The sequence below is a fragment of the Rousettus aegyptiacus genome, unplaced genomic scaffold (assembly GCF_014176215.1).
Source record: "Rousettus aegyptiacus isolate mRouAeg1 unplaced genomic scaffold, mRouAeg1.p scaffold_m13_p_7, whole genome shotgun sequence".
Taxonomy (NCBI): domain Eukaryota; kingdom Metazoa; phylum Chordata; class Mammalia; order Chiroptera; family Pteropodidae; genus Rousettus; species Rousettus aegyptiacus.
The window spans coordinates 109,069,311-109,096,633 of NW_023416310.1; the positions used below are offsets into that span (position 1 = coordinate 109,069,311).

General features: G+C 54.9%; 2 protein-coding genes across 4 annotated transcripts; both read left to right on the forward strand.

Moving 5' to 3' along the window:
* The first annotated feature begins 11 nt into the window (after window positions 1-11).
* GJC2 (gap junction protein gamma 2) lies at window positions 12-9,881 on the forward strand. Of its 2 annotated transcripts, none has more exons than XM_016142253.2 (2): window positions 12-1,104; window positions 7,939-9,881. In XM_016142253.2, exon 2 carries the CDS (start codon window positions 7,958-7,960, stop codon window positions 9,227-9,229), a length of 1,272 nt encoding a protein of 423 aa, XP_015997739.1. In that variant the 5' UTR covers window positions 12-1,104; window positions 7,939-7,957; the 3' UTR covers window positions 9,230-9,881. The 2 variants fall into 2 exon arrangements, with proteins under 2 accessions (XP_015997739.1, XP_015997734.1); XM_016142248.2 differs by lacking the exon at window positions 12-1,104 and adding an exon at window positions 6,546-6,784.
* Window positions 9,882-14,574: 4,693 nt separating this feature from the next.
* Window positions 14,575-23,466, forward strand: IBA57 (iron-sulfur cluster assembly factor IBA57). 2 transcript variants are annotated; one of them, XM_036224752.1, is made up of 3 exons: window positions 14,575-14,714; window positions 21,559-21,899; window positions 22,201-23,466. In XM_036224752.1, the coding sequence occupies exons 1-3, from the start codon at window positions 14,590-14,592 to the stop codon at window positions 22,590-22,592; spliced, it is 858 nt and encodes a 285-aa protein (XP_036080645.1). In that variant the 5' UTR covers window positions 14,575-14,589; the 3' UTR covers window positions 22,593-23,466. The 2 variants fall into 2 exon arrangements, with proteins under 2 accessions (XP_036080645.1, XP_015997749.2); XM_016142263.2 differs by lacking the exon at window positions 14,575-14,714 and adding an exon at window positions 16,892-17,232.
* The last annotated feature ends 3,857 nt before the right edge of the window (window positions 23,467-27,323 follow it).

The window sequence follows — 27,323 nt, forward strand, 5'->3', positions numbered from 1 at the left end:
GTCCCACCCTAGTCTGCTGCTCTGAACTGCTGGCTAGTGAGGCTGCCCCCTAGCTGTATCCTATTCTCATGCTCCCCTCACCCAAGCCCCACCAAGAACACCAGGGTCTCCAGCTTCCCAATGCCCCAGATCCATGTCAGGGGACAGGCTGGGGCTGCCTTCATTGGGGATCCCCCAGGGCTGGGCTACTTCCTGGTGGGTGGGCTCCCTCCACCCCCAGGAGTGGGCAGGGCTGCTGGGAAGCATATGCCTTGTACTGTCTCATCAAGGTAACTTGAGGCTGAGGAGAAGAGGCCTTGGGGTCTCATTCTGCTCTAGCCATTCCTAATGGTTCCTGATCCAGGCCAGGGGTACCCAAGGGACAGATGCTGCTGACCTGGGAGTAGGGTGAGACTTCAGGGACTAGACCCCTGCATCATTGGGGACTGTATGTGCCATACGTTCTCAGCCTTATGCACATCCAAGAATCCAGCTGGCCCAGTGGTCTGGGGGAAGCCAACACAGGAAGGACACCTGGGGGCCTCTTGTGATTTCAGGATCCTGGAGTCTGAGAAGGCATCTCCCGTGCTGCTCATTTGGGCCAGGGAAGCTATGGTAGGCTGTGGTGTGGTGGTCTGTGCCCAGGCCACACACCTGCAATGGGACCAAGACACATAGTGGATGAAGACCCCAAGACGGCAGATAGCCCAGATGGAAATAGCTGGGGAGACTGGGCATCATCCAAACGCCCAGATTCACAGAGGAGGCCTGGTGGGAGCTGGGCCTGGGTGAGGGACAGTGGGCAAAGGTGCTGGGCAGTGCCCCCAGGCCTCAGGGCGGGTGAAACAGGGCTGGGTTGCCTCCCAACCCACTGTGCAGCCTGGGGGAGGCCCTTTCCCTTTCTTGGGCCTGTACAGCCCCACGGACAATTGAGGATTCAGATGCTGGGCCTTGTGGGGAACAATGGGGCCCTTGAAGGCCCTCCCTCTATATTGTGCTTGGTGGTGAGAGGTGGCCCTGGGTCGGGCCCTAGACTCTGCTGGGTGGACACCCTTGGAGGCCAGTGTCTTACCAGCTGGCAGGTGGAAGGGCTCAGAAGAACTTGCATTTTCTGGCTTGAGAAAGGTAGGCTGCTATCTAGGGAACCAGGTACGGGCTGCCCTTTGGGGCAGAGCAGTGTTACCCTCCCCTTTAGGCCAAGGTCTCGGGCTGGGCTGGCCTCTCCTGAAATCTGGCCCTAGGAGATAACAGGTGCTGAGTCTGGCTGCGTGTCCCTCCATTCTAGGGGTCTGTCTCAGGCCTACCGTCTCATAAACAGGTCCTGACCTGCAGGGTCTTCTAGGACAACGAGACCTGAAGGTATGGGAAGGTGGAGCTATTGGGACTGCTCAGGCCAGCCAGTGAGCAGGGAAGGAAGGGGTTTGCGCCCAGCACCTCCCCCAGCAGCTGGGCCCCTCAGACTGTGCAAGACTGTCCAGCCCACACTAGTCAGGCAGCTGCAGTGTGTCCAGAGGCTGAGGCCTTGAGCCATTCAGGCCTAGGGGGAATTTCGGAGCCCCACCTCTATACATGAGCAGATGAGCCAGAGTGGGCCCACCTGCCTGCCCCTTGCACTGCTGACCCAGCTTCAGCCAGCCTCAGCGTGGCCTGGGGCTTCCTGTCATTTAAGACCTCACAAGTACCTGCCGGGTCCCAGATCCTCAGGTCTGGCCTCCAGGGGCCAGTAGAGAGCAGAATAGACCCTTGTCCTCCAGGAGGGCCCCCCAATGTGCCGCAGACGTGGTGAATGACTTGTCTGTGGGGGGACAAGGATGAGGAATGGAAGCGGGCAGGGGGCCCTGCAAGTGGCCAGCAAGGCAAAGGGGCACTGATACATTCAAGAGTGGCCAGGGCTGCTGCACTGGTGAGGGCCGTGCCTCCCCAGGGCCTGTAGTGCACCCGGCTGTGAGGGGAGCAGATGGATGTGACGGGTGGGGAGACAAAAAAGGAGTGACACCATGCTGCCTGCCAAGAAACAGTGCTGGCTCTGGTGGCTTTACCCAAGGCAGCTTATAAAATGGGGATGAGGGGTAGGGTGGGATTAAGGAGAGCTGGAGAGTATGGGCACCCTGCAGGGGTGGGGCTCTGTGTCCTGCCCTGGGCCCACAGTGCCTGGGGAGGCCCAGAAGCAGCACCAGCCTGGTTGCTTGAGTTGTTTGGGCTGTGCCACCATGACTCACTCCCCAGGCCTGACCCTATCATTCCTCCACCCTTTGGGGAGGAATGTCCCTCACTTCTTGGTTTCAAGGTTCCAGCCACAGTGGAGAGGGGTCCCTGGGTTCTCAGTGGGTTTTCTGCCCCCTGGAGGTCCCCTGGAGCCCAGCTACCTGCACCTCAGGTGCAACCACCCTCCCCAGAGCTCAGAAGTCTGTTCACCCCCCTGCATTTGCTGAACACGCTGTGGGTGGGGGCTTCCTAGAAGGGAGTGCAAGTGCACGTGAGTGTGCACACCTGCAAATCAGAGTCCAGATGTGGGCAAGGCCAGCCCTGAGGACCCTGTGAGGATGAGAGCTTCGACCGAAAGCCTGGGATCCCTGGGACCCAACCCTGTGGGGCTTGTGACCCTCCTTGGGTTGCTGGGGGCAGGTAGCCTGTGGTCTACACAGAAGCTGCAGGTGCAGTTGATGTGGCAGAGGGTCCCCAAGCCTGGGGTTTGGGTCTTAGGCAGCTGAGGAGTCCAGGTGAAACATGACTGGGAATCCAGTCTGGGGGGCCAGTGTCCTTGGGGAGGAATGAGGACAGAACCCATGGGACCACCACAGAGCTGACAAGGGGGAGACCTGGGGCTAGTGCTAAGGTTGGGTGGGGAGATGGGCATGTAGCACCAAGCCTGCATGAGGTCTGATCCCCCAGGGCCCCTCAGGCAGGCAGGTAAGGCAGGCCCTGCACCCCAACTAAAGCCTCAGCCCAGCAAGGCAGAGCTGCTGTGAGGTCCTTGTGGGTGCTCACAAGTGGACGAGGGGTGCCAGTGCCAGGCGCATGCAGGGGCCCTGTGTCCTCAGGGACTGGAAAAGCTGCCTGAGACTCAGTTCCAGTGACCAAAGAGTCCCCAGGCACTATGGCCAACTGAGCACTGCGGCCCTGCCCATAGCCCCATCTCAGTGGAGGAAGTGCTGCCCATGGCCCTGAGCCACTGGGAGGAAGTCAGGCCAGGGATGGGAAGGAAATTGATGGCCAGCCCCCGGTCTGCTGCATTGCTCTATGGCCCTGGGCTGGCTCTGGCCCTCAGCCTTGCCTGCCTCCTTGACCTTTGTTCAGAACTTGGGGGGAGGGGTGGCTTGAATCAGGGAGACCCCAGCTGCCCACCCTGACAGAGACTACTCCTCTGGCCCTGGATGTGGGTGGCAGGCCAGGTCTTCCCGGGGAGGTCCTCCTGACACCCACTGGAGCCCATGGTGTCTGCCTGTCACCTTCCTGTCAGGTGCCTCCCTCTAGGCTCTGCGTGGAGATGACCAGCTATCATGGGGTACCCCCGTTTGTGCCCATACTGGCCCAGCAGTCATCCCCCCTCCCCAAACCCCACATCCTTGCTGACCACTGCTAGGCCTGCCTCTCCCAGGTTCTTCCCCACCAAACCTCACCCTGGATCCCTGAGTGGCCTCTGCCTACACATGCTCTGACACATAGCTTGAGGGAGATTCTCTGTAAACAAAAGTCTCGGCAAACAACTTGAGACTGGATCCCTGAAGGGTCAGCAACCTCATCCCCACCCTCCACAGGCCCAGATGGCCACAGCCTCCCAATAGCACTGACAGCAAAGGGGTCAGCCTGTTCCCCCACCTGGACCCCTGCCAACCCAGGACAGGTCACCAAAGTCCCTATTCAGTGCTTGCAGCCACCAGACAAATAGATGCCTGGCAGGTGGGAAAGGCAGGGAGACGATCCTTTGAGTGATGGAGCAGGAACTATTTTAATTAAGGTTTTTCTTTCCAACTCTTATGTACAGGGAAATTGTGGAGACCAGGGAGAGTTCCCATGTGACCCCCATGCCCATTCCCCCGTGGCACACTTGGCACAATCAGTGCATCAATAAGGATGTGTTGTCAAAACTACAGCCCGCACTTGCCACAGATTCCTGAGCTTTCCCATGACCTTCACTGCCCTTGGTACTCCCCAACCCCACAGGGCCCCATGTGGCACTTCCCCCCTCGAGGGCCCCTCAAACCCCCTGGCCTGACGCCCTTGGCTTGGTCAATGGTCAGGGCTGAGGTTTGAGGGAAAGATGGCAGGGGCAGTGCCTTTTCACATCCTAGCAACGCCCATGCTCTCAACCTGGCTTTTCACTGTGGGTGGGACCTGGCCTTGACCTGAAATGACATTTACAGATCCCACTCTCCCCTCTTTTGCTGCGTGCTCTGTAAACAAAAGTCTCTGCAAACCACTTGGGACTGGATCCCTGAAGGGGCTCTCTGGGCAGCTGCCCCCAGGAATGGAGAGTTGGGTTCCCCTCCTGGAAGGCACAGTGCCTGCTAACACCTTTTAGAATCTTCTTTTCCCTATTCAGTTATTGAATCATTTATATCAAATGAGTGTGAACTCATTTATGTTAAACTTGGTGATAATCTAAAACCCAATCTATATATTACTACTTTATTCATCCTATTGTCCAAATTGGCCAGGCTTGGATACAGGGCACTCCTTCAGTGAGCTCCTGCATTGCTTTGACACGCCCCATCAGTGTGTATGTGTGTGTGTACACGTTAGCAACTTCCTTACCCTCAGCCACCATCAAATGATCCAGATGGGTTTCCTTTCCCCTCAAACTCCCTGCCCTGGAATCAGCTAGTCTTCTGAGCCCAGTTCCTTAAGTGGGGAGTGGGATGGAGGTGTGTTCAGTGCTATGGGGTGTTTTTGATTTAGGTCCTTTCAGTTGACAGGCAAGGGAGTACAGAGCTGTGTATTGCATGTATGTATCTGTGACATTCTCTAGGAAACCATCTGTGCCCATGTTAAGACAAACACAGGTTCAGACCCCTGTCTCCAACGCTAACTCGTGACTACGTGGCATACTCTCCAGCCCTGCCCCTCACATATCTGTGGCCCCACTCCCCCAGGTTTAGTCCAGTGCACTGGCAGAGGTATGTGTGTGGGGGTGGGGTGGGGGGGGACTGTGAGTGTGTGGGGTCAGTACGCCAAGCATGAAGCTGAGGCTGCAGCAGGGCTGGGCTTGGCCCATGTGGAGCAGAATGTGGCTGCAGAGGTGTTTGGCATTTTACCCCACAGGTAGGGAGATCACAGAGCTTGGTTCATGGGCTTCCTCAGGTTTCTGCAGAGCGACAACACAGGTCCTGTGGATGCATCGGAGCTGACAGCCCAAAGGGTGTGGGGCAGAGAGCCACCTAGATAGGCCCATCTGTGTTGGAAGCCATTCTGGAGGGAGGTATCTGGGACTGGTCCTCTGGAATTTTCAGTTCCTGCCAGTGTCCTTGTGCTAGGTCAGGAGGCAGTGCCAGCAGAAGGTGTAGATTTGGGCAGCCCCCTCCATGGCACTGAGATCAGGGCAGGGGTCTTCCAGCCAGAGGTGATCAGGGCCAGTTCCCTGACCATGGAGTAACCACGCCCCAACTATGCGTGCGTGACATAGGTACTGCATAATGGACCTGCACCCATCTGAAAAGCCAGAGCCTCTGCCCTGCCACGAGGCTTCCCAAGCGCCTCCATGTCACTGTTGAAGGGAGAGAAGAGGTTTGCTCCCTCTTTCATCTTGCTGCTCAAGATGACCCTTCAGCTGACTACTCACAGGGCCACATTCATCTGCCCTCTTCTTCCCCACAAGTCTGTTCTCTGGGGCCCTGACTGCACCTGCACAAGCCCCTCAGGGCAGACAACCATCCCTTATCCCCCGGGGCAAGGGCCCACCCATGGGAGATATAGAGGTGATGTTAAGAAAATCCATCATATCTCCCAGGGCAGGGAGCAATGACCCCTGGGAATTAGGGGCTGGTCTGCCTAAACCCTGAGACTAACTTTCATGTCTTGGGAGAGAAGGAAGAGGTAGGGCCTGCTCTGCCATCCACTTCCTGGGTTCCTGCAGGAGGGGTGTGGACCTCGGTCTCCTGTAAAGTGGGACTATGCATGTGTGACAGGCCCTGCACACACATATACACAGCATGTGGATCCGCACCCAGGTTACAAGTCCCTACCTGCGGCAGTGAGGAAGGTGGTGGTCCTGGAGGGCTGGGCCTGTGCCAGTCAGTATCTGTATCTGTGCATGCACAAGTGTATATGCACATGTGAGTGTGCATGTCTGCATACACATGTGTCTGAGTGTTTGCATGTGTGTGTGGTGACTACGTGTACATGAGCATTTATAGGTGTGCAGGAGTGTGCATGTGTGAGTGCATTGTACACCAGCATTCATGTGTCTGAGTGTCTGCACATGTGAGGTAACTGCATGTACACAAGTATATTTATACGTGTGCGCACACACGGTTGTGCATGTCTGTGTTGGCATACTTATATGCACGTATGTCTGAGTGAACGTGTGGGTGTGCATCTGTGTTTGCCTCACACGTGTGTAGCTCAGATGGGCCATGCACACAGATGTGAGGAAGTGGGGTCACTTCCCCAGGAACCCCCGCTGCTCCCTCTTCCTCCCCCCACCCAGGGGAGAGGCCCCAGCTGCATAAAGAGGGCCTGGAGCCCTGCCCGTCTCTGCTGCTCCATCTCATACCTGTCCACACTGCCTCCCAGGCCCAGTCCAGGAGGGAGGGGACCAGAGAGTCTGGCACTCAGGGGTCTCCTGCCCCAAACTATCCAGTTGCAGGTACTGGGCTTGACTGTGGTGGAGGGAGGGTGAGTGTTGGGAGGTACAGTCCCTTCCTGGAGGTGCAGGGGGCTGGGATTGTGTAGCTCTGCCTGCAGAGCCCCTTCTCCTGGCCACAGGTGCACACAGTGGTCAGCTGGTCTGGAAAGGGCATTGGTCTGAGATGTGGTGAGTGGCCTGTGGCTATCTCTGAGTGTCACAGGTGCCTTATGGTGACTGTGCCTTGCCGACAGTCCCCCTGGCCTCACTCTGCCCCCCCAGGTGGGATTTCTCAGCTGCAACTGCAGAGGACACGAGGGTGCCCATGAAGGAGAAAAGCAGCCCAGAGGGTTTGGTGGCAGCTCCTGGTGCAGCTGGACCAGAGTGGGGGGCATGAAAAAGCCTGGGGGTCCTTTATAGAGGGGAAGGGATCAGAGCCCCTGTGCAGGGTCTGGAGGGGAGAGCAGTGCCCTACTGGAAGCCCATAGGCCCTTAGGAATGGGGACCGATGAGGGACTGGATTGGCTGAGGAGCTGGGAACTCCCAGGCTGGGAACAGGACTCCATGAGACCCTCTCCAGGGACTTGGGTGCTGCTGGGGGCTGAGTGGGGTGAGGGCATGTGTGCATGATGCCTGACGCCATGCAGCTCCCAGATTCTGACTGGGGCTGGCCTGTTTACCCCTCAGTTGCAAAGCTGGCTCACCCAGTTGACCCCCTATGGCTCACAGGGCTTAGGGTGGGTCCCCAGAGGTGGGGGAGGGGTTCGGCTTGCACTGGGGCCAGGCTTTCCTTGGGAAGGGTTCTAGGGGAAGGCAGTAAGGGCTGGCTCCATTCCAGGCCACTGGGACCTGGGTCGGGTTTGGAGGTTGCTGGGGTTGGGTGCTCAGCTGGAGCTAGGCAGCCTGTCATCTATCCTCCTGGGGTCTGTCCTTCTCCTGCCCTGGCCCCACCTCTCCCTATATGCACCAAGGTCAGAACTTGGAGTGGGAGCTGTGTTCCTGGAGGGGCTGCCCCTTCAGCTGAAGACGGTGAGTTCCTGTCTAGGGCCCCAGCTCCAGGTGCCACCACCTTTGCCACAGGAGCCTTCCTGGCCTTGAGTTGAGCTCAGCGTGGCCAGTATCGGCCTCCTCTACTCGTCCCCTCGCCCTGGGTTAAGCTCTGCTGTGGCCTACAGGTCCTGCCCCCCAGCCCCTATGACCAACATGAGCTGGAGCTTCCTGACGCGGCTGCTGGAGGAGATCCACCACCACTCCACGTTCGTGGGCAAGGTGTGGCTCACGGTGCTGGTGGTCTTCCGCATCGTGCTCACGGCCGTGGGAGGAGAGTCCATCTACTCTGATGAGCAGACCAAGTTCACGTGCAACACACGGCAGCCGGGCTGCGACAATGTCTGCTACGATGCCTTCGCGCCCCTGTCCCATGTGCGCTTCTGGGTCTTCCAGATAGTGGTCATCTCCACGCCCTCCGTCATGTACCTCGGCTACGCTGTGCACCGCCTAGCCCGTGCTGCGCAGGAAGAGCGCAGGCGTGCGCCCCGCCGTTGCCCTAGGCCCCGCGCGCCCCTACCAATGCCCCCGCAGTCCCACCCCAGTTGGCCTGAGTCCACCAACCTGGGTGAGGAGGAGCCCATGCTGGGCCTGGGCGAGGAGGACGAGGAGCAGGGAGCGACAGAGGGCCTGGGAGGGGAGAATGAAGCCGAGGACGCGGGTGAGGCCAAGGGCCCTGGTGGGGATGCCAAGGTTGGGGGTACTCCGGGCCCCAATGGGCCGCATGACGGGCGGCGGCGCATCCAGCGGGAGGGCCTTATGCGCGTTTATGTGGCCCAGCTGGTGGCGCGGGCCGCCTTCGAGGTAGCCTTTCTGGTGGGTCAGTACCTGCTGTATGGCTTTGAGGTACCGCCCTTCTTTCCGTGCAGCCGCCAGCCCTGCCCACACGTGGTCGACTGCTTCGTGTCACGGCCCACCGAGAAGACGGTCTTCCTACTGGTTATGTACGTGGTCAGTTGCCTCTGCCTGCTGCTCAACCTCTGCGAGATGGCGCACCTGGGCCTGGGCAGCGCTCAAGACGCCGTGCGCGCCCGTCGCCCCGCGCCCCCCGCCCCCGTGCCGCGCGCGCCGCCCTGCCCACTGGCCGCTGCGCCTGCGGGCTTGGCCTGCCCGCCTGACTACAGCCTAGTGGTTCGCGCGGCAGAGCGCGCGCGCTCCCACGACCAGGACCTGGCCAGCCTGGCGCTGCGAGCGCTGCAGGACGGGCACGCGCTCGGGGACCGCGACAGTCCGCCTTGCTCCAGCCTCCCCGAGGCCGTCCGGGGACCTCGGAGGGCCGGTGCGCCCGCTTCCGGGTCCGGCAGTGCCACGTCGGGGGGCACGGGCGGGGGCCAGGGTCAGCAGGGCGCCAGGCCCAGGGCAGGCTCCGAGAAGGGCAGTGCCAGCAGCAGGGAGGGGAAGACCACCGTGTGGATCTGAGTCCCCGCCCCCACTGCTCTCAGTCCTCTCCCTCCACCTTGAGCCGCCTTGGCCCCGGCACCCAGCTCTTCCCTAGGAACCTCCCTGGGATCCAGTTGGCACCTCAGGACAAGGACTCCAGACAGAGTGCCCCCCCCCTCCCTGTTTCACTGCAGCAGCCCAGGTGTGACGCCCAGAGGTGTTTGGCCTGGGCGCTGGGCGTACAGCACTGTCCCCACTCCCTGCAGCAGCCAATGCGGCTCCTTCCTTCTCTGGCTCCGTGACCCCCAGTCCACTTGGTGGTTCCTGCAGAGTCGAAAGCAATCCCAGGTTTTCCTCCTACAGCAGAGGAAACCCAGGCAGGGCCCTTACAGGCCCCCTGCGCCCCGCCCTCGGCTGCGCCTCCTTTTGCTGACCCTCCAGCTGGTGTGGGGGGGGGGGGGACCTGCAGCTTTTCCCTGCTTTCCTGCCCAGACAGCCGGCTGAGGCCCAGGAGTTTCTCAGCCACGCCCGCCTGTGTTTCGCCAGGCCTGGCAGGGCCCCTTCCTCTGAGGCAGACTTGGACTTCCTTAAAGACATGGATCTGCCTTGCTGCTGAGACCAACAGGCTGGTAGCCAGGGGCTGCAGCTTCAGAGGTGATGGGAAAAGGCGCTCTGGGCTCCTGCCCAGGACCTCCCTAATTCAGACAGCCTCCCAAACAAAGGCATAAAATAAAAAGCTAACTTTTGTTTACAGCCCTATTGTGTGCATATGTGGTCTGCATGTGGATGCACATGTGGTGTGTACAAGTGTGCATGCACCTGTATGTGTATCGTGTGGTGTATACACACATCTACATGTCCATCGCTGGCCTCTAGGACACAGCTCTGCTCCAGGCTGGCTGGGAGTACAGCTCCTCAGAGACACGTGGGTACAGCTCAGTGCCAGGCAGCAGGCGGGGAGGGCACCAACAAGCACGAAGACGGTGAACAAGGGCAAGCCCTGCCCCCATGCTCAGAGCCAAGGTTGGCCTGTGGCTCAGGCTACAGAGGGGCACTGCTGTGTTAGGCCCAGTATGATCTGGACAGTGGCCAGAGCCTGCAGTAGTGGCTTTGGAGAGGGACAGATGTGGGTAAGGGAGACATGGGTTGGGGAAGAGAAGCTGCTGCCAGCAAGGAACCACCTGATCTAGACTTGGGTAATCCTAGTTGTTTCTCAGCCTCCCTTAGGCCCAGGGCAGCTCCTAACAGCCTCTCCCAGCTGCAAATCCTCTCTTTGGTGTCCTGGGGCCAAGCCTGCCTCTGGTCTAATGTCAAAAGCAAGCTGAGTTCCTCTTCTGTGTGGGATCTGATTGGCTGAGCCCTGCTCCCAGGGGAACCCCACCCCAGAAAGAGCTGAATGCAAGCCAGTCTGGATCTAGAGTAGGGGTGCACCACTCACTTCTCCACGAGAGGGAGGTCCATGGAACCAGCAGTCCCAGACTTGGGGCTATGCTCCTGACGGGATCATCATTAGGGAGGCTGGGCCCATGGGGTGATGACCGTGCCGTCCAGCCCTGCCTGGACCCCATAGGTGTGACTGGGTGCAGTGAGTGGCAGAACTGGCCACAGACACCTGTAAGGCACCCTGTGTGCCTGCATCCTCTCCATGGCCCCTCCATGCTCCAGGTCAGATTCCTGCAGCTGACTCCCTTTTCAGTGGATCCCCTGGAGGACCTCAGGGCCTCAGGGACACAGATGGACATCTGAGTGGGGAACAGAGGAACATGAAGTTTATAATAGTCCTAGTGGCTGCAGAGGGTCAGTGAGGAAGGCAGGCGTACATCCCCAGCAAATCTGGGAGGCTGGCCTGGATCCTGAAAGTCAGCACTCAGGCATCTGACAGTAACAGGATCCACAAGGGAGTGGGAGGGGTAGGAGGAGGGGCGCCAGCATCCCAGCATCCATCTGAAAAGAACCATGAAGTCAGCCAACAGGGGAGGTGTTTGGTTAAGAACATTCTGGATTTGAACATTCCAAACAGGATGTCCAGACATTGGTCTTCTCCTGTCCTTGGACTTGGACTTGGGCCAGAGCTTAGGCTACTGGCTCTCCTGGGTCTTGTAGATGGCAGATCTTAGGACTTCTCGGTCTCCACCACTGCATGAAACAATCCCTTCTAATAAATCTCTCTCTATATATAGCTAGTTGGATCTGTCTCTCTGGAAAAACCCAATTCACACACCCCATCAGTCAGGGCTGGTTAAAGGGCATCCCAGCTGTGAGGGAAGCTGCAAACAGAGGCTCTATTCTGGAAGACATCTCTGTCAGCTCAGGCTGTGTAACAAATGTCACAAATTGGGGGCTTAAACAGACATTTATGCCTCCAAGCCCTGGTGGCTGGACATCCAGGGTCTAGGTGCAGGCAGGGCTGGATCTCCTGAGACCTCTCCCTTTGGTGTGTGGATGGCCATCTCTTTCCTGTGTCCTCACATGGTTGTCCCTCTGTGCGTGTCTGTGTCCTGATCTCTTTTCATAAGGACATCAGTCATACGAGATGAGAACCCACCCTAAGTGACCTCATTTTACCTTACCTCTTTAAGGCCCATCTCCAAATACAGCCCCACCTGAGGTCCTGGGGTTGGTCTACACCCTAAGGCATGTGCCCAACTCAAACTGTGATCACTGCAAGAGAAGGCACTGGCCTTCTGTTTTGGGGATTTAGGGTCTTGGTTGTACCACTGGGGTCCTGTCAGTTCTGTGAGCTTTCAATGGTAGTGTCTTAGGTTCTGTTGTCACTAGTTATCCCAGGCCTGGGGAGCCAACCTCTGTGTCATCCATGATCTCACCTCTAAGACCAATTCCTCGATGCTCTGACACAACCACAATCTCATGTCTGAGCCGATGCTCTAACGTGGGTGGCCATTTCCCCCTCGGGACATAGTGTCTGAGATGCTCAGTTCTGTTACATACATCCCAGAGGTGGAACCCAACCCACCACTCGACATAGTACTTTGTGCTTACTTAGCTACTAAAACAAACAAAAAAACCCTGGGTTTCCTCATCCACCTTGGATGGCTCTGAGGATGAAGGATTGAACCTGGGTCTGGGTATAGAATTGTCCCCTCTATTCACCCCCATCCTCTGGGCTCAGAAGCAGGCTGGCAGGATAAGCCTCAGTGCCTGGCAGTGTCCCTGGGCTTCATGGGGCCTGCCTAGGTCCATGCTGGGGCAGGGAGGGCCAGGGGAGTGGCTGGGGTTGGACCAGACAGAATGGCCTTCTTGTCTCATTCTCATCCGTTTCCATAGCCAGAGCCAGCTCCCCAGCTGCTCAGGGAGACCACAAAGAGCTATGGGGAGGGGGTCCTCCAACACCCCCAGAATGGGGCAGCTTCCTTCTCCTGCCTTTGGGAAGGGAGGAAGCCACAAAGAGAGAATAACAGGAAATCACCCTGGCACAGTAACAGCTGGGAAGTGGGGTCTGGACCCCCACGCCTGTCATTTTCCAGCTCTCATCTCCCCACCCCTCCTGACAGCTCCAGGCCCATGGCCTCAGAGAGTTGAGCACACATGAGATACAGCTGTAGTCTCAGCCCCTGCCTAGCCCAGGTCAATGAGTGGGGGTCCCTAGGATCCTCCTGAGGCCACAGCCTCTCCTCCCCCCCAGAGCTGTAGCGTAAGAAGCAGCAATGGGGACACCTGAGAAGGGGCAGTAGCTGGGAGGTGCCCATGTGCCAAAATCCCTGGTGTTGGGCTCGCCAGGTTGCTGCAGAGACCCAGGAAGGCTTCTTGGAGGAGGGGCCCTGGAGCATCACTGACTAGCAGACTCTGGGATGGTGGGAGGTGCTCTCTGCTCCATCCACTGAGGCAGCCACCAGCCACGCATGTCCCCGGCACATCAGTGGGACCATCTGGGGAAGAGCTGGAAGGTTCATTTGATATCATTTGAATGTATTTGCATTTAAACAGCCCTGGTGGTGGAGCAGATTGGGCTTGGAACCGGATCAGGAGGTCAGGAAGGTTTCAGGAGGTCCCGGGTCGCCTGTTGGCCCTTCCTGCAGCAGGGCCAGTGGGAAGCAGGTTTCTCTGCTGGCTGGGGACGGACTGACGTGAGGCTGGAGGAACTTGCCTCTGTTGTCCCCAGGGGCTGGCAGGGAGGTGCTGGGTCACCCATGGAATGTGAGGTCAGCAGAGGAAGACCTCCACAAAGGGCCATTGGCCAGGGAAGCCACATACCAGGCTTGGCTGGTCATAGTCAGGAAACTCGTTGGGTGGGGGACTGAGGGCCTAGGAGACTGGGGGGCTCTGGGCAGGCTGTTTGTGCCTCTTACCATGCAGTTGGTTCTGCTGGGAAATTGGGACTTCGGGGCTTGGGCAGCATGGCCTTGAGGAGAGTTTAGCCCCCAAATCGGAGCTAGATGAACAGAGGACCAGTGAGGAGATAGCACGCAGACAGACAGACAGACAGGGCAAAATGTTGACAATTGCTGAATCTAGGTGAAAGGTGGTGCAGTTTATTATTCTTTCACAATTTCTGTAGGTTAAAATTTTCAAATGGAAAGTTGGACAAATGCTTCTATAGTTGGTCAGAGCAGCTCTGTTGAGAGGCAGCACTGGGGCCCAAACTCGAGGTGAGGACAACCTATGTGCTGTTGCGGGGTGGGGCAGGATCTGTGGTGGAGAAAGAACAGGGATGGGAGGCAGGAGAGGGGCCAGAGCTGATTCCGATAATCCTAGAGGGGAGTGTGGGGCTGCAAGCTCTGTGGGGGTGAGTCTAAGTGAACGCATGGGGACCTCCTGGATTTGAGGGGTGTGCAGGTGACACCAGGTGCAGTGGAGGGCGGGATGCTGGGTTCTGGAGCAGTTGTGCTCTGGGGAGATGTGGAGGTCACACTTGTACCCATACAGTTCGAGTATCAGACATGCTGGGGGTATGCTAAACAGGCCATGGGGTCTGGAATTTGGGAGGAAATGCCTGACATTACTTGGAGCCGTGGGCTTGTTAGCACTATGAAATCGGTAGCTGGATGAGGTGGTGAGGGGAAGGGTGGTAGAGAGGCTGCCAAGGATGTCCCTGACCGCACACTACAGGCCAGTACAGTGCTGCTCTGAAGGGCTCTGACCAGTGGATTGGGGCAGGAGTGATGGTGATCCACGGAGCCTAGTCCTGCCAGATCACGAAAGCAGGCAGGGATAAAACACAGAAAGGGATGTGGGGGTCTGTGGCCAGTTTCAATTTGCCACCTTGCAGTTTCCTGGGGAGAGCAGGGGTGGGTTTCAGAGACAGTGGGTTAAGAGCCAGTACATAGGCTCTCAGTTTTCTTTAAAGGGAAGCAAACAACTGGGGATGACAGCTGATGGGGAAGCAGGGTTCAAACACTGTGCTTGGTGTTAAGGGCTGAATTGTGTCCCTCAATATCCACATGTGGAAGTGTTATGCCCCGACGTGTATCTCCACGAACCACCAAGAAGCCGACACCGATGCAAGAGCAAGAGGGAGTCTATTTCAGACTCGAGTCCGGACCACACTCCGCACACTGACGCAGCAGTGAGTAGGAGGCGATCTCAAACATGGGGCTTCAGGGGTATTTGAAGGGGAAAATCATAAGCATGGGGAGAGATGTCTTGGCGTTACAGGACTGGTACAACAAACTTGTCTCTTAGCAGGATTGGCTGGGTGATGGTGCCAAGGAACAAGGCGGGGAATTTGGAGAGTTACTTTCCACAGTTGCTCTGATTAGCTGAGTCTAGGGTGGGGTTATCATCTCGCTATCTGTGGCTTTTCCGGGAACTGGCCTGTGCTTAAGATGGAGTCTTATACCTAAGATGGCGTCACCTAGGTTGTTCAGAAGCTCTAAGCCCCAGTGTCTTTGTATCTGGAGATGAGCCACTAGGAGGTTATTTAAGGTTAAGTGAGGTGATAAAAGTGGGGCCCTGATCCCATAGGACTTGTGTCCTTATAAGAAGAGACACCATAAGGAGGCACCATCTGCACACTGAAGAGAGAGGCCCCACCAGAAACCTGCTCTGACAGCACCCTGATTTGGAACTTCCAGCTTCCAGGGCTGTGAGAAAATGAACGTCTGTTGTTTAAGCCGCCTAGCCTGTAGTGTTTGTTACACAGCCTGAGCCGAATGGGACACTTAGGAAAAACAATATGGAGATTTCTAGAAAAATTACATGTAGAATTACCATCTGACCCGGCAATTCCACTATGGGTATATACCTATGATACTATGATTTATAATAAGAAATATATATTGGGTCTCGTACTGTTGCTGGCACAGATCCTAAAACCCTTGGAATTTCCTGTGATGAGAACCATAAAGGTGTCTTTTGTTATGTGAATAAGGTGACTTTGGAACGTCTCTAAGGAAAGGGGCTGGTTGCCATGGAAACCAAGCAGTGATTAGAGGGTTGGAACTTTCAGTCCCATCCCCTGACCTCTGGGGATGGAAAAGGGGGTGGAGGTTGAATCAGTCACCAATGGCCAGTGATTTAATCAATCATGCTTGTGTAATGAAGCCGCTGTAAACACCCAAAAGGATGAGGTTTGGAGAGCTTCTAGGTTGGTAAACATGTGGAGATGCGGAAAAAGTGGTGGGCTCAGTGAGGGCATAGAAGCCCCTTGTCCCTTCCCCCATACCTTGCCCTGTGCATCTCTTCCATCTGGCTGTTCCTGAGTTATATCCTTTATAATAAGCCCGTGAGTTCTGTGAGCCACTCTAGCAAATTAAACCCAAAGAGGGGGTTGTGGGAACCTCCATTATAAGAACAAGTGACAATCTGGACTTGTGATTAGTGTCTGAAGTGGGGGCAGTCTTGTAAGACTGAGTTCTTTACCTGTGGGGTCTGAGGCTATCTACAGGCAGGTAGGGTCAGAATCGACTTAAATTGTGGGACACCCAGCTGGCTTCACAGAACTGATTGATGTGTGGAATGACCCCTTAAACATGCACATTTGGTGATCAGAAGTGTCAGAAGTGAAGGGAATGTGAGAGTAAAGGGCACAGAGCAGTGGGTTTCCTTACACAATGTCAAAAGGAACTGAAAGCAGGAACTTGAAGAGAATCTGCGCACTCGTGTCCACAATAGTACATTCACAATAGCCAAGGGGTGGAGACAACCTCCATGTCCATCCACATGTGAATGGGTAAACAACGTAAGGGGATGTTATTCAGCTTTACAAAGGAAGGAAATCCCGACACACTGAATGAGCCTGGAGAACACTGTGGGCACTGGCATCCGCAGTCACAAAAGGAGTCAGGTTCACAGAAATAGAGAGGAGTGGAAGAGGGGATTCCAGGAGCTGGGGAGAAGCCGAGTTGCCAGTCCGATGGGTGTGTGGGGGGGTCACTTTGGGAAGAGGAGAAAGTGCTGGATGGTGGGGATGGCTGCACAACAGTGGGAATGCGCTTAATGCTCCAGAACTGTGCACATGAATAGCACTAAGACCGCAATAAGCAAGCAGAAACTGCTCTGAAAACCCACCAGCAGAGCACGGCAGGCGCGCCCAGAGCCTGGACCAGGATCCAGTCCAGGGGACAGGTGGGGCGGCGTGGAGTTGACGGACAGTGCAAGGCCCCGCCTCACCTACACCTCCAGCACACAGGTTCCACCCCGATTCCGCCCAGGCATACGCTTTGCCCGCCCGCCGCGAGGGGTCGCTGTGGTACCCGCCCGCTGCCCGGGTCACCCCTTCCCGTTGCCTCACTCGTGCGTAAGATGGCGGCCACGACACTGCTCCGGGGCGCAGCTCCGGGGCGTGGCGGCTCGGCCTGGTGCTGGCGGCTGCGCGCTGCCCCAAGGCACCGCCTGGCCCACGGGTCGGGCCGTCAGGACGGCGACCGTGCAGGCGGCGCAGCCTGGGCCTGCTTCTCGCTGAGACAGCGCGCCCTGGTGCGCGTGCGCGGGCCGGACTCGGCCCCGTTTCTCCTGGGGCTGCTGACCAATGAGCTACCGCTTCCGGGTCCTGCGGCGGATGCGGCCCCGCCTCTGGTACGCGCGGTCTATGCCCACTTTCTCAACGTCCAGGGACGCACGCTCTATGACGTCATTTTTTACGGGTGAGGGCGCGCGCCCAGGAGTCTGCTAGAAGGGGACCTACCGTGTGTGTGTGTGGGGGGGGAGGGTTGTTGGAGGGTGGAGAGGCGGGGCACCCAAGGGAGGCGTGGGGAGCTAGGATGAGGGAGTACCCAGGGAGAGGGCACCTGAGGATGGGAGGGTCACCCAGAGGGGGGGCCACCCTGGTGGAGACCACCGCGCGGAAGACCACACCGGTAAGGCATTTGGAGAGGGACGCGTGGGTTGGGCATCCAGGGAGGCCACCCGAGGATGGGAGGGCACCCTGGAGGAGGTCACTGGGGCAGGGCTCCTTAGTAGGCAGAAGGATACCCAGGGACGGGCCTGTAAATGGCACCTGTGGTGGAGTTCTGGATTTCCCTGCGCCTGACCTCTGCTCCGGCTCAGCCTTGCGTTACTCGACTTGTCTTGTCCACTGCACAGAACAGGGGTCAGAGGCTTCTGAAGCCATGACTGCAGGGAACAGCCTCTGCGTGACCGGCTTGTGCCACGAGTTCTACAGTGTCTTCTGCATTTCCCTCCCCAATCAACCCATGTCCAGCGAGATCCGTGTTTGGTGTTTTACATCAGCCTGTGTTGAGATTATCATGGCAAATGTGATGGTCACAGGGCCATGCCCTCTCGTGCAATTCCAGGCCATGTATTGGAAGCCATGCTGGGCCGCTCCTCTCTGACCAGTCCTCTAGGCCTGCACCCCTGGGAACTCCCATGTCCCCCTCCTGATGTGGATGCATCTGTATCTTTCTTAGTTGACTCCTGCATCTGTAGGAGCACGTTCTTTAGGGACTTATTGAGAGGTGGGATACTGTAAGTGGACTTGGACTCCTTATAGCTCTGCAAATGGTCTTCCTGATAGTTTGGCTAGGATAAAACTCCAGGTGGAAAATTTTCACTGAGAGTTACGAAGCTGTGGCCTGTCTTCCTGCACCAGTATTTCTGTTGAGAGGTCTCATGCCTTCTTGTTTCATTCCCTGAAAGCTCTTAGGGGCTTTTCATCAATGATTATTTTGCAGCTTCTTTCCTATCGTGTTGCCTGGTGCTCGGTGGGTGCTGTGACTGTGGAACGGGTCAGTAAGGCAGTCGCCACCTGCCTTTTGTAAATATTTTACTGGAACGCTGCCATTCCCACTTGTTTGCATACTGCCTGGGCCTACTTTGCAGTCAGTCCAATAGCAGATTTGTGATAGGCAGTGTGGCCCCAGCCCAAGTTGTCTTACAATCTGACCCTCTGCAGAAAACAATTGTGACTTGTGCTATGTCCCTTGTTTCAGAGATGCCGTGGTCACTGTGCCTCATATATCTTTTAGCTTCATCTAGTTGGTTTAATTTCTTTATCTTAAAACCTGCATTCTTTAATTATCTTGAGCCCTCTGTCAATAATTTTCACTAGCACCTGTTCTGCTTATTACTGTTTTTAATTTATCACCATTGTGATATTTTGATCCCCAGTTTCCTTGCTGTATCTGCAGTGTGCCTTTAAGCTCTTTGCCTTTGTGTTCTTGTTACAACGAGTTTATATTATAAGTCATTCTACAGTGGAAAGCAGTATCTTTTTGGTTCTTGGTTGTTTTCTCTTCACACTGTCCCTCTGGTCCGAATGTCATTGCACATATGCTGCACTAGTATTTCCTGGCCCAGTACACGCACTTGGCACTCTCTGCAGATGTTGTGTGTGCCCTGATTTGTCCTAGAGATGAGTTGGTTATTCTTTCCTGGCTAATTCCTGAGAATAGTGTATCGTGGTGCCACTCGCTGTTCAGTGTGCTGAGGGAACTGGGGGCCATTATGATGATGTCCCCTGACCCTTGTTTCTCTTCTGAGATTCCAATACAAAGTCCTCAGCAGGGAGGGGTGGGATGGGTTTTCATTCTGTCAGACACCACAGAGGCAGTGGTCTCACTTCTCCTCAGCAGTGAGAAGAGGGAGGAGTTAAAGACACCTTCCGCCTGGGGGTTTGATAGGCGATGTCCAAGTTCATCTCCTAGTTCTGTTCTGTGGTGTAGGGGCACTGGGGACTCTCCTTGTTCCCTGCCTGACATGTCTTTTCTAGTCTGACCCCTCTGGTTAGTTCACGGGGTTGGTTGATAAGCTCCTTCCCCACTTGGTTGCTGTTGCTGTTTACCTGTGTCCCATCTTTCTGGGGTCTGCTCTCTGGGCAGAGTGCAGCACTGGGTGTGACCACCGCCCAGAGGCTTGTGTGCTTTCTGGCTTCCTCTGTGCTTGCTCCCTGTTGAGTGTTTTCTCTGCATCCTTTCTCTTGAATTTTTCATTTTAACTCTCATGCTTCTAATTTCCCATTCTTGAGTTATTCCTTCCACAGAGCGCCCTGTTCTTGTGTCCTGGATGCAGTACCTTCTCTCAGATGCAACTTTTTGCTTGTAGAGTTACGTCAACCTTAAAAATAAAATAGCCTCTTATTTTTCCAGCAAAATGAGTTTATTCGGGACTAGCAGAGGAATTGCAATTAGGGACTTGCAAACCATGGTGACTCCTGAGAACAGAGGACAGGAACTGCTTTTATGGAGGAAAAGAGGGAGTTGGAGGGGCTGTTGTGAGCAGAGATTCCTTGGATGAGAGCTAGAGTTTGGTGGTTTCTCATTGGCTGGGCTGTATCTGGACAAGGAGAAAATCTTCCTGATGGGGCATGTAAAGTAAGCTTCTTCCTGCTGGAGTCTGCAAAGGACAGTGGGTGGCAGTGTGTGAGAGCTCCCCCTTCAGAGTTTCACGATTCCTATTTTAATGATGTTTTTACTCATTTTCACACTTTTTAAAGCAGTTTTAGGTTCACAGCATAATTCAGAGGAAAGTACAGAAATTTCTTACACACATGGCTTCCCCCCATGATCAGTATCCTCTCCCAGAGTGGTGCATTTGTCTGAGCACGGACACATCACCATCCAGAGTCCATAGTGTACATTAGGGTCACTTTTGGCGCTGTACCTTCTGTGGGTTAGGACAAATTACTGACATAGATCCACCACTGTGGTCTGAACAGAGTAGTCTCACTGCCCTGAGCATCCTCCGTGTTCCGCCTAGTCATCCCTCCCCTCCCCACCCCACAACCGCCGGCAGCCATGGGTCTTTTATTGTCTCCATAGTTCTTGCCTTTTTCAGAATGGCAGGCAGTTGGAATCATCCAGTGTGTGGTCTCCTCGTTCACTTAGTAACACACAGCTATGGTTACTCTGTCTTTTCATTGCTTGATGGCTGATTTCCTCTTAGTGCTGAGTAATATTCCATCAAATGGATGCAGCACAGTTTATTCACTCACCTATCAAAAGGATATCTTGGTGACTCCCAAGTTTCAGCAATTATGGATAAAGCAAGTGTAGCAAGTGTAAACATCCGTGTGCAAGTTTTCGTGTGGATGTACATTTTCAGCTCCTTTGGGTCAGCACCAAGGAGACCGACCAATTGCTGGGTCATGTCGTAAGAGTTTGTTCTGTAAGAAACTGCTTAACTCTTCCAAAGTGGCAACAGCATTTTGCATGCCCACCAGCAGTAGCTGAGAGGTCCTTTTGCTCCACCTCCTTGCCCACATTTGGTGATGTCAGTGTTACGGGTGTTGACCATTCTAGTAGGTGTATAGTGATAGCTCATTATTTTAATTTGCATTTCCCTGAGGACATATGGGGAGTATCTTTTCATGTGCTCATCTGTGTATGTCTTCTTTAGTGAGGTGTCTGTCAAAATCTTTGGCCCATTTTTAAGTCCAGTTGTTTGTTTTCATATTGTTGGGTGTCCTCATCCCAGCCGGACCACTCCATCTGGCCCCAGCCCCCCAGCTACGTCTAACTGCATTAGCCTCTCTGTTCTTACCTGACTGAAGGACCTTTGCACTTTATCTGGTCACCACATCAGAATCTTGGGGTCATTCAGGTGGACATGGGCTTGGGGTGGTTCTGGGCGGCCTTTGGGAGGCGAAAGTGGTCGTTGTTAGGTGTGGCCTCACTGGCCCCTTCGTACTTTCCAGCTCCAGAGTGCCCCTCCTAAAATTCATGTGCGCCCCTTCTGGCTGTGCCTAGGACCCTGACTTCTGGGTGGCTCCAGGGCTGGAGGCGGCAGGTTCTGAATTCAGGGTGGACGTTGGCTCCTTTCTGCCTCACCTTGAGTACCTGTTGCCACTGTGGTCCCTGGGCCCACCCCTTGGCATGCACATGGCCATGTGGGGGCGGGTTCTCGTGGTGGCTGAGGGGTCTCCTGTGTATACTGTGCTGCTCAGTAATAGTGGAGGCAGGAGGGTCCGAGGCCCAGCTCTGCTTACTGGTCCTATGGTGTGCCCCAACGTGTGCTGCTGCCTTCTCCCACAGGGTCCCCCAGCACGCTGACCAGGAGCCCGCCTTCCTCCTGGAGTGTGACAGCTCAGTGCTGGACGCGCTGCAGAAGCACCTGGTGCTGCACAAGATCCGGCGGAAGGTCACGGTGGAGCCATGCCCTGAGCTGCACGTTTGGGCTGTGCTGTCCTGTGACCCAGAGGGGGCCAGTGGGGCCACACTGCTGCAGGAGCACAAGAGTACTGCCATACTCACCCGCGACCCCCGCACTGCTCGCATGGGCTGGCGGCTCCTTGCTCAGGACAAGGGCTCTACCCTGGTGCCTGGGGGCCAGCTCGGGGACCTCCAGGATTATCACCGGCATCGGTACCTGCAAGGTACGGGCGCCAGGCAGAAGGGTTAGGGAGGGCAGGGGCTGGATGGGAGGGTGGGAATGCAGGGCCAGACCCTAGAGAGGCACTGGGAAGAGCCACTGGAGAGAGCAGGGCTCTGGTCAGGCAAGGTACCATCTCTAGCAGGTGGGATGAGGGCCAGACAGCTGTTCACCAGGGGACCAAAGCAGGGGGCAGAGGGTAGGTAACTATGGAGATGTGTTGGGCTGCACCACTCTCCTTGGCTGAGCCCTGGCTCTGGAGGACACCTCAGCCCTCACCAAGCTTCTCCCCTCCTACCCTACAGGCGTTCCTGAGGGAGTCCACGACCTGCCCCCAGGAGTGGCCCTGCCCCTGGAGTCCAACCTGGCCTTCATGAACGGCGTCAGCTTCACCAAGGGCTGCTACATAGGCCAGGAGCTGACAGCCCGCACCCACCACATGGGTGTCATCCGCAAGCGCCTCTTTCCGGTGCAGCTCTCGGGTCCCCTTCCTGCCAACGGCATCGCCCCTGGCACTACAGTGCTCACTGAGTCTGGACAGGCAGCTGGCAAATACAGAGCCGGCCAGGGGGACGTGGGGCTAGCCTTGCTGCATTCAGAGAAAATCAAGGGCCCTTTGCATATCAGAACTGCCGAGAGTGGCCGGGTGGCTCTGACTGCATCTGTGCCTGACTGGTGGCCCACAACCACCAAGTAGCCTGGACATCCCTGCGCTTCCACCGAGGGCTTCTCTCTCTGCACACCTGCAGGCTGGCTCCCACTTCCCAGGGTTGCCCTGTGGAATGCACACCCTCTTGGAAGGTCCTCGAGTATACATGGGGCTCTTGGGACTGTGAGTGCAGTAGGCACATTGCTGCTCCAGGCCTTTCCAGAAAGCCCACCATGCTTCTACAGAGACACTGGTCTGTGCCAGGGGGAGCAGGAGCCAGCCCTGTGCCTACCTCTGTGCTGAGCTAAGTCCTAGCCTCTATCACACCCTGGACAAGGTCTTAAACCATGTTGGTCTAGAGGCTGTTTGTCCATCAGGCAAGGATAGGAGAGAGGAGCTGTGCTCCTGAGCCTTCCCTGCCACCTGTACTACTCAGCCTGCTCTGGGGCAGGCCTGGGACCGAGGCAGTACAGCCTCTGGTTGGCAAGGGGTAGGTGGCTCTGGAAATTGTCTTCCGTATGGGTTTGGGGCAGTTCTCAGGGCGGGAATTGTGTGCAGTGGTATCATGGTGGTGTATGTGCGTGGAGGCACTCACCGCCCCTAAGCACCACACAAGGTTCTCCAGGTACACCCATGCGCTCGGCGCCAGCTGTGGAGCCCTGGACCTCTTCATGGTGGCACCGCACCGTCTGGCTGTGGTGTCCTGGCAGCCCCTTTTGGAGCCTGCATGAGCTTGGCAGGCTGCCTGCAGGGAGGGCTTTGGCTTGATTTCCTGCTGCTGTTTTATGATGTGGTGTGCCTTCATGGTAAGGAGACCTTGCTGACATCCATCCTTCGACTCAGTGTGAATGTTGTGTTTATGGGTGACCTGCTCGTACTCCAGAGCAACTATTAAAGTTTGACCCACAAGCGGTCCTCATGGGATTCTGGTTTCATTTGGGGTGGAAGTTGCCAGGACTTGATTTTGGGTAGAAGATACATTGAGAAGCTCTCCCTTGAGCAGCCAAGCACACCAGTTAAAATATTTTAGTCAGATTTCCTGGCTTGGCTGGGCTGACAGTAAGGTAAGAGGCCTTAGAGGCTGGGACAGGGAGGGAGCACCAGGGCCCTATGGGCTCTGAGCTGTGGTCATTGGCTCAGGGCAAGGAGGCAGCCAAGGCCCGCCCCAAGCAGAGGGCTAAGCCCACAAGGAGGCATCCTGGTGCCAGGTGGGGAGCAAGACCTCACCCAGAACCTTCAGCTAAATGCAGCTTGGAGTCACCCCAGGAGGAGATAGGGCGAACCTGAAGGGAAGGGGGCCCAGAGAGTGACTGGGCCATTGAGAGTGAGGGAGATGGGGGTGTGGCCCCAGCCAGCCACACAAGGCAAGGCACCCCTCAGGCAGTGCTGTCCCCCAGTACTGAGAGCAGGTGGTCAGGCCAGGCTCTACTGTGCTGAGGCACATCTGGGGTGAACGAGATTGAGGCAGGTCAGCCTCTGGACAGGAATGAATTTCTCACAACACATAAACTCAGGAGCCCTTGTGCTGATGGCACTACAGTGACCGTCCCACTTGGCCAAGACCAGAATAGCCACCTGTCCCCGGCTCTACCTCTGGCACCCTCTTCTTGTGTTCTCTTTTACTGAAAATCGGGTAACAGAGGTAATATATTAACCGGAAACTGCATCAGTCACTTCTCCCCACCTGTAGGAGACAATTCATAATTCACGAGTACATGTGATGTGGCAGTTTCAGCCCCTCTGGCTGGTCTGTACACTGATGCTGAGATGGCGTAGGGTTCCACTTCTCTGCATCTGTGTGACTGGATCCTGGAGGCCAGCCTTGCAAGCCAGGCCACCCTTCTTGGGTGCTCTTGGGCCAGCACCTGCTGTGTCCTGCGGGTGCTCAGGCTTCTCAGTGGGCACTGGCGTCTGCAGCACATCAGTGCTGGTGGAAGGAGCAAGCTGTGAGTGAGAGCAGACGCTGGCCTTGGCGCTTTTCAGCACGGGGACCTCCTATGACCATTTCCAGGGTTCTCCAGGTAACCTAATGGGGACCTTAAAATATTTGGCTCAGACCCAAATACACCTTCCAGGTTCTACCTTGGTGCTTTCAGAAGATGGCTGCTACACTGACAAACCACATCAACCTTCACAAACTTGGAGAAGGCTCAGCCTGTAGGGGTACTACAGCTGCCCCTGGCGGCAGTGGGTCCCATCCTCACATCTGCCTTCAACTTCATTAAAATAATCTGTGAACTGCTGCAGGTGCCCAGAAGGATCTTTGCCTCTTTTCATACCTATTTTAGTTCATTTTATAGAAAGTAAATTTCTAAAACTAATAGATGGCCATAGCTAAAAGTAAAAGAAAGCCCTGTGTGGCAGTGTTTCTAGGAGCCTGGTGGTGCATGTAAGTAAGCCTGCCTTTGGAAACCCATTCCTTAGAAGGTTCTAAGGAATAAATAAACCTTTGTTGCTAAAAAACCGAAAAACCCAGAAACACTCATTTAGCCCCCAAAGAAACAAGGTCAGCAGAAAAGCCCATAAAATTTCAGATAGCAAAGTCACCAGACACTTTAAATGTATATTTAATATATTTGAAAAAATCAAATAATAGACTGCAGAAGCAAATTTACAGAAATAAAATATTTCAAAAAAATTCATGGATATATTTTCTGAAGAATTGGGAGGCTGATGTCAAGCAAGAAATGACTCTAGAATGAAAAGATAGTCCTAGACCGAGCACAGAGAGATGGAAACATGAACAAGGTGAACAGACGGGTCAAGCCAGAAGGTCTGTGACATTGGCTTAAGGTGGCATTACAGAAGGGAAAGGGCATGGGGGCAGGAGTAATATTCACAGAAATAGTGCCTGAGAACCTTCCAGAACTAATGGATGTGGTCATTCTTAGACTCAGGAAGTCCAGTGGGTCCCCAGCTGTATAAATAAAAAACTGCCTACTCACCATTTAGTGAAAGTACAGAATTCCAAAGACAGAAGATCTTAAACTTAGGTAGAGAGAAAATGTTAAAAAAAAAAAAAATCCGATTTATCAAAAGTGACAGTGGAAGACAGTAGGAAAGTAAATAATATCCTCCATGGACTGAGAGAAAAATAATTATCAGCCCAGCAAAACTCACTCAAGAATGAGGCAAAATAAGACATTCTTATCTGTGATGTGACTTATAATAGATGTATTTGATCTTTGTGGTCCTTCCCGACACCAACTTCTTAAAACCCTTGGAATTTCCTGTAATGAAAATGATAAAGGTGACTTGTTATTCATAGCAAACCCCTATCAAAATCTCTTCGCTCCTGAGTTGTGATAGATTTACTAGAGGTAACTATAACTTTAGTCATAAAAAAAAAAGACCGAAGATTAATCAGCTGTGCCTTCAACTTAAGAACTTAAAATAACAGAATAGACTCAAAGAAAGTAGAAGGAAAATAATAAATTAAAAAATTAAAAAACCCTCAGAGGAGCAATAAAACCAAATGTTTTGAGATCAACGGGGTGGTGGGTGTGGGAAGGGCCCAAGGTCTACAGGGGCTCAGATCGGGGCTCTGTACCCACCTCCCGTGCCCAGCCTTCCTAGGGGCCCCTCTCCTGCCTCCCTGTTGTATTCTCCATGCTCCCCTTCCCAGCCGTTGATTTTTCAGAGTGCTCATTTACAAATGTGTAGTGTGTCTCATTTTCTTCCAGGTTTGTGCGCTGTTTGTGTAGCTGAGATTTTGCCACGTATAATAGTTAACGGTTTCATCTCCTGTATTTTTTCCTTGTGTATCATGAGTGCTTGAACCCCTGTTGTCACTATGAATGATTTGGGTGACATCCAGTCTGGATGTCACCCCCTTCACTCAGGTAGGCTGTCGGTGGACTTCTGGTGGGTTTCCTTTGTTCTTTTCTCTTTTTAGGCAAATAATGCTTTGCTAGAAATCTTCCAGGTAGGTAGTGGGAGATGGTTTCCTCTTGACCCTGCTCTGGTGCCTTGGTCAGCTGGAGGTGTGGGCGGGGTGCTGGCCAGCAGTAGGTGGCGCACAGCCAGTTGTGCTGTGTTCTTTACTTGGCACTGGTGTGAGGAGCATTTATAAATAGGTTTGAAAAAAATTATGGAGTGGGGAGGCTGAGACTGGGTGGGAAGGAGACCCCATTTTAAGAGGCCAGTGTGAGAGCCGAGTGGAGGCGGGTGATGGGCAAGTGGGTGCTGGGTGCAGGGAGTCACACGCCCTGCAGGAATCCTACACCGCGTAATGCTTGTTAGATCTGCTTTCTCAGGGTGGCTCAATAGTGTAGTGGTTAGCATGTCTGTTTTACATGCAGAAGGTCCTGGGTTTGTGCCCCAAGTGGAGCTACAGACCATGCCCTGGGTGTGCCAGGCCTCGGGTGTGCCAGAAGGCCCTGGATGCATGCCGCATCATGTGGGAGGAGATGCCCCACCTTCAGAGATCCAGTTCTTAAGGGGAAACGGCAACATCCATAGGTCAGGGGTGGAAGTGGAGTGGGAGCAGGGAATTAAAGAGGGTGAAAAAAAAGATCTGCTTCCTTTAACACTTTACTATGAAGACATTTAACAGAGAAAGTGAGAGTTTTTCAGTAAATACCCCATGGACACTCCCGATTCTCAATGAGCAGCTGGGGCCATTCTCTTCTGGGTGTCAACCCCCCACCCTCTCACCCCACTCGGCCTTTCTTATTTTTGACTTATTTCCAAATGAGCAAGTGCAGATGTTGGCCCCTCATACAAACACCTTTGTCAGGTGTTATGGTTTTCATTTAAATGGTTATCATTTATAGTTCT